At 54.0% G+C, this 6,272-nt stretch overlaps 1 protein-coding gene across 1 annotated transcript; it reads left to right on the forward strand.

The window, feature by feature from the left end:
• The first annotated feature begins 410 nt into the window (after window positions 1-410).
• On the forward strand, window positions 411-2,315 carry LOC104282517 (butyrophilin subfamily 1 member A1-like). The gene is made up of 3 exons (XM_009880617.1): window positions 411-468; window positions 1,113-1,187; window positions 1,774-2,315. The coding sequence occupies exons 1-3, from the start codon at window positions 411-413 to the stop codon at window positions 2,313-2,315; spliced, it is 675 nt and encodes a 224-aa protein (XP_009878919.1).
• The last annotated feature ends 3,957 nt before the right edge of the window (window positions 2,316-6,272 follow it).

The following is a 6,272-nucleotide window of genomic DNA, read 5'->3' on the forward strand; positions in this document are numbered from 1 at the left end:
CAGCAGGAGCCCCCATCATGCCATGCCTATGCCACCATGCAACAGCGGTGAATAGTCCTGCCTTCCCGGGCCCCTGTCCCAGCGCCAGGCAGCAGACCCATCTGGCAGCAGGTCCCCTTGCACTCTGCTTTATTTTGTGCTCCACTGGTGGCTTTCAGAGTGATGTGAAAGGTGTGTGCCACCTCCCAAGTTCCCTGTGAGTGGGGGTGAGGTCATCATCTCTGAGCACATGAAAAGCTGCCTGGAGAACAGAGAGGTGGGATGCAAAGCCCAGCATGTGCTGTCCCCATTTACCAGGTGAGCCATTGAGGCAACACATGCCCTGCAAACATCTCCACCCTGCAACCCATTGGCAGCATGACAAATCTGGGCAAGCAGTGCCTGTAAGGAGACAGACCTCTTCCTTCATCATGGTATGCAGCCTGGACATCCAGAGCATGGCCACTGGTCTGTGGCTGGTGTCCTCAAGTAACATCCCACTTGGGGCTGGAGGTCAACATGGTGCCGTTGGCTCTGAGCACCATGCCACAGGAAGATACAGCCTCTTCCAGGCCCTTATCACCCACACGCAGCTGGCCAAAGGGAGGGGAAATGCAGCAGACCCTGTGATGCAAACAGGACAGGGGGACTGCAGGAACGTCAGCAGGGAACTCCCAAATTCAAGTGTTAGATGAAGCCCCATGCCTGCTGGCAGCTTCAGGGCATGGGAGGCAGTTGCCAAGAAGAGGGGAGGTGGAGGATTCAGTGGTGTGATCACCCCCAGAGAGGCAAAGGTGGTGGACTCCCAGCTGTGCTCTCCAGGCCAACCAGCCCCTCTGGACTTTGATCTGCTCACTGGAACAAGCTGGACATGCTGTGCAAGCCCAGTCCAGCTATGAGCTGATGGGGAGGTCGTGGGAGTGGAGAGCAGACTAAAGACCTTCAAGACCCATCCAAAACCTCCTTTCCTAGCAAAAGCCTGCAGGTGAGTGCTGGCCATCTAAAAAGTGTCTGAATGCTGTGACTTTTCCATTATTCCTTCTGCTGCTTTATCATCTTTAGGCAGCCTTCGAGTCTTGCAATTTCCACTTTCCACAGGGAATCCTGCCTCCCCTCCTGTTGATTTTCTGCAGACATGCTGGTATCCAGGATGAAGAGAGAAGAGAGTGAGACCCTGGCCAGTGAGGTGGAGGAGATGAGTGGAAGAGGTGAGATTTTAGAAGGGAAGATGAACTGGCCTCTGTTGAGGAGAAAAATGCATCGTGCTTCTGCTGTGGAAGAGCACAGATGTGAAAGCACCTGGGGCTTGTCCGCACCTGGGCTTGTCATGGGGTTTAGACTTGGTGACTGCAACACCCCCAGCTGGATTCCTTGTGCTGTAGACCCACCACACCTGAGCTGCCACCCTTGGCTCCCTCCATTGCCCACAGAAAGAAAAACAGGAATTTGTGGTGTTGGGGTAATGTCTATCACACTGCTTTGTGCCCAGACGTGCCTGTTTCACCCTTGCAGCACTAGAGACACCCAGGCTCAGGTCCAGGTGTCTGCAAAGCAGATGTGCACCCATCCAGTCCAGGAAACTGGTGTCTCCTTGACCAGGGATCACATGAAAGCTCCCAGATCAGGAGCGGGGGCAGGATCAGGGCAGCACTGAGACTATGGCAGTCCAGCACAAGGGGGTTTCCCACCCCACGCTGGACATCTCTGAACAGGGGAAAGGAAATCGCCCTGTCCCTTCTCTTGCTGGAGTGCATGCAGCCCCGACACACTCTTGGGGCTGCCTGTCCTCAGCAGCTTCTCCTCCTCTGTCCCCAGCCGATGTGACCTTGGACCCAGACACTGCCAACCCCTTCCTCATCCTGACTGGTGACCAGAGGGGCGTGGGACGGGGGGACGAGTGGACCTCACTGCCCGACAACCCCGAGCGGTGCAACACGGAGCCGTGTGTGCTGGGCAACCAGGGCTTCGCCACGGGGAGGCACTGCTGGGAGGTGGAGGTGGCCAACGGGGGAGACTGGTGGGCTGTGGGGGTGGCCCAGGAGTCTGTCAGGAGGAAGGGGGTCCTCAGTTTTACCCCCCAGGAGGGAATCTGGGCTGTGGGGCAGTGGTTTGGACAATACCACGCTTTCACCGACCCTGACTGGATCCCCCTGCACCTTGCCTGCCTCCCCAGGGCCATCCAGGTCTGCCTGGACTTTACAGACAGGCAGGTGGCATTTGCCGATGCTGAAAACGAAGCCCCCATCTTTGCTTTCTGCTTGGCTTCATGTCCTGGGGAGAGGCTACGCCCATGGCTCTGGGTGGGGATGGACTCGTGGCTCCGGCTGTGCCCCTGACACAGAGGCAGTGTGGGTGGCAAGGGGGGGAGACTGGAAAGGCGAACACCATTGTCTTGGGTCTTGGTGCTGGGAACTTGGAGGGTCCTGCGTCTTCTTCTCGCATGGTTCCTCTGGCCACCAAGTGGGAGGACTGGCAAGTCTTTTAGATGGACGCCACCAAAGAGCCTCCTTCATTGCCTCTACCTCACAGCTGGGACCGCAGAGACAACGGGGAGCACAGAGATTCGATGCATGGAGGAGCTCGCTGCCAAGTGGCCCCAGGGCAAAGAGGTGGCATCAAGTGCTGCGGCACTGCAGCGCTGCTCTGTACAAGGCCATGAAAAATACAGCAGGTTCAAACTCCTTGAAAGGTGCTGGAGTAGCGTCTCTGGCTTTTTCCAATTAAGCTTAATGATTAAGTTAAAAAAAACCCAAACATAGCTGGATGCTGGAGCTCATGATAATGCTTATCTTCTCCATACATCCAAAACCTTGCCTTGTTTTCAGTTCTCACTGACACGTGCATCAAGCACATTTCTTACAGCAGAGCACTAGTAAAAGCTATAGGGACAGGCAAGGAAGGTAAGTAAGAAATTGAGAAGTGTCTGAAGTCCACAGGTGGGGCAATTCCCACCGACCTGCCCTTCTCTGATCTCCCCCCAAGAAGGTCTGTTTCAGCAGACCTCACCTGTGGGGCCTCATGTCTCGACAGCTGGCACACCTTCTCCTTCATCAGGCCATCCCGGTAAATAATCTGCTTAGAGAATTTAGCAGCATTTTCTTTCAGTCTTCACCTGCTTCTCCAGCTCTCCCAGCTGAGCCAGCAGCAGGCACTCTTGTTCCTCCAGGTACTGTCGCAGCTGTTTAAATTCAGGCACAATCTTTTGCCTCTCCACCTTCACTTTTTCCTTTACGAGTAGAATCAACCCTCTCAAGGGAGGGTGGGACTGCGGAAAGGGAGAGGCGGCAATTAAAATCATCCACAGCTTTTACTTTCTGGTTTGGAGCATGACTGCGATTCCTGGGGTGCTCATCGTGCACCAACAGCTGGACATGACTCAATCTCCCAACTCCCAAGAACTGACCTTTCTTCACCCTCCCCAAATGAACTTCTTCCCAGTAGCACCCTGTACCTACCAGGTAGTCCTGGCAGATCCATCTCTCCTTCCTCTCTTACTTTTCCTTTCTCCTGAGGGTCTCCAGCTGCGACGGTGCGCCTGGAAGAAGAGACACGGCTTTAGCAGCTCCCCACCCCCCACATGTATGTTTTGTGCCTGTAAAATAATCCGTACCCTGGGCTGGACATAAGCACCTGTGGGTGCAGGATGCTCGCAAGGGCCGGTGTGAACTGTGAAGTGGTGAAGGAACACGCAGGGGAAGGGGACAGGGGAGAAAATGAGGAGGATCAGGCAGAAAGGGGTATGAAAGGGACTGGTCGTGAGTAAAACAGAGCTGGTCAGAGCATTTGTCTGACCCAGCCCTGTGCCTGGTCACCGCGATCTGTCCTACCTTCTTATTAAATCATTTCTTAGCTATCTTTTTGCATGATCTCTCTGTATCGTGCAGGTGTGAATGCTGCAAGGAAAAAGTGCCAGTTACTGGGGGGAACCAGCACCAGTGGATTTGGTGGCAGGTCCTGCATCAGGTGGGGGGGTACAGGCGCCCTGGGGCTGTGGTCTCAGCTCCTGGAGTCAGTGGGGTCTCAGTGCAGCTGCCAGGGCAGGTGGGGGTCCTGAACGCCAGCCACTGCGTCTGGGAGGGTGTGTGGCCCCAAAACCAGCTACTGGGGGGACCAGTGTGAGCAATGTGAGTGAGGAGCTCACCACCAGCAGCTGGAGCAGAACCACAACACACGTACCTGGATAGAATCCCTAAGAAGTCAGATGCCAAAAATAAAAATAACATTAAGGACTGATTACAGTCACTATCGTCACCCTGGTCTGGCAGCCAGCAACATGCCGAAGGACACTGGAGAGGCCACCAGGGCAGGAAATTAGTGTCATATACGTAAACTGCACAACCGAGTACTGAGAACGGACTCCCTCCCAGGCAGGTGAGCGCAAAAGCCCTTCGCTGAGACTGTTTCTCACCTCTCCATTAAAGGCAGGGCAGGCACATGAGCTAAACTCTCCCAGTGTCACCCCAAGCAAATATTTTCCGTGTCAGAGACTGAGCTCTTTGTATCCGTAATGGTGCGGAGGTCAGAGTCCTGTTGTGCCCCTGAACAACCACAAAGGAGCAAAACCTGCTGAGATGCTGCAGGTGGTGGCACAGGCTCCCTCAGTGAGAGAATTCACTGCAGGCCCCTTCTGAACCCATAGCAGCCAGTGCCTCCCTGCAAGGATCTGGGTCCAGCCCCACACTCTCCAACATCTCCTGCTCCTCCTTGTAGCTCATGGTTTGCATCTGCAAAAAGAAATTGCATGCACCTGCCCCCAACCACTTTGGAGGTTTGCTTCTAATTAAACATTTCTCTCTTCTCCTCTTCATCCTCTCTGGTCCTGCTCCCCAGTGCTGGCATCTGGTCCTCACTGCGGTCCTCACCGACAGAGGGGGGCTGCCTTGCTGCCTCTCCCTGGGGATGCGTGCTGGGCCCTCGGAGGTGACCTGGGTCCAGATGCCACACTCGTCACTCATGTGTGGCTACTGGGAGGGGAAGGATGGGGATGGGGATGGGATGGGATGGGCATGAGGAGCAGACAGCAGGGTGCTAACGTGGAACAGAGCTGCTGAGGTGCCGCATCACCAGGGCTGTGAGGATTCGAGACCTACTGCCGTCTGACCCTCAGATGAGGGATTTCACCTGCTTGGTTTGAAGTGGCATCAGAAATGAAGACACCCAGCTGGAATTGAAGGAGACAGCTCTTAAAAATGAAGTATTGACACATTGGATGGCAGGGGCTGCTCCTGACAGTGAAGCTGCTTGTGACTTTTAGGACAGAGAGTCTGTTTGGTGCCAGCCAGGACACCTCGGCTTGTTTGGTTTGGTTTTTTTACCCAAGAGGGTCCAGAGCGGAAGCACCTCAGAAATGAGCAGACTTGGGCATTTCTATTCTCTTTCTGTCAGATTACATAGGGAGGTGGTAGGTAACATTGCAGCTGGAGATTGTGCCCTATTTCAAGGGGTATTTTTTCCCTTCTCACCTTTTGTCCTTCTCTGTTTAAGACAAGAAACTGAGAAGCACATGTGATCCCGCAATATAAAGACTATCATCTCTTAATTTGATACTGTCTTGGAGTACGATGGAAAAGCTTATTCTTCTTGTTTGCCCTGTGCAAAATAATTGCAATTCCTCATTGCTGTGGTTCCTGGAACCTGAGATTAAATCGCAGATGTTGAAAATGTGCATAGCTTAGCCCAGATTTTCTTTTGCCATTTTTGCTATGGGGTCTGGTCCTCACACCCTTGTGGCGAATAGCCAAAGAGGCATCTGCTGATGGTCAGCTGGGACATGGAGCCCCAGGTCCTGTGGAGAGATCCCAGCTATTGGCAGATACCCATGGAGTGCCCAAACCAATCCTGAGACGCAAGGGGCCTCTCTGAAGCACAGAGCACCCTCCTTTGTCATGGGAAACATCCCAAAGGACTTCTCCAGTGTGGTGAGGAACACCTGCCTCAACCAAGAAAAAGAAATTGCTTTCTGAGAGCCAGCTTAGTCACCCTGACGCAGGCAGGGTGAGACCAGAGGAAAGCTGGGTTTCCCAACAGATTGGTGCTCTGGATACTCTTCACTGGAATTTTCATAGAAGCACAGAATGGTTGGAGTTGGAAGGGACTGTAAAGACCATCTAGTCCCACCCCCCCTGCCCGGGGCAGGGACACCTCCCACCAGCCCAGGTTGCTCCAAGCTCTGTACAACCTGGCCTTGAACACCTCCAGGGATGGGGCAGCCACAGCTTCTCTGGGCCACCTGCGCCAGGGGCTCACCACCCTCACAGACAAGAATTTCTTCCTAATATCTCATCTAAATCTCC

This window comes from Charadrius vociferus, unplaced genomic scaffold (assembly GCF_000708025.1).
Source record: "Charadrius vociferus isolate BGI_N301 unplaced genomic scaffold, ASM70802v2 scaffold702, whole genome shotgun sequence".
Lineage (NCBI taxonomy): Eukaryota > Metazoa > Chordata > Aves > Charadriiformes > Charadriidae > Charadrius > Charadrius vociferus.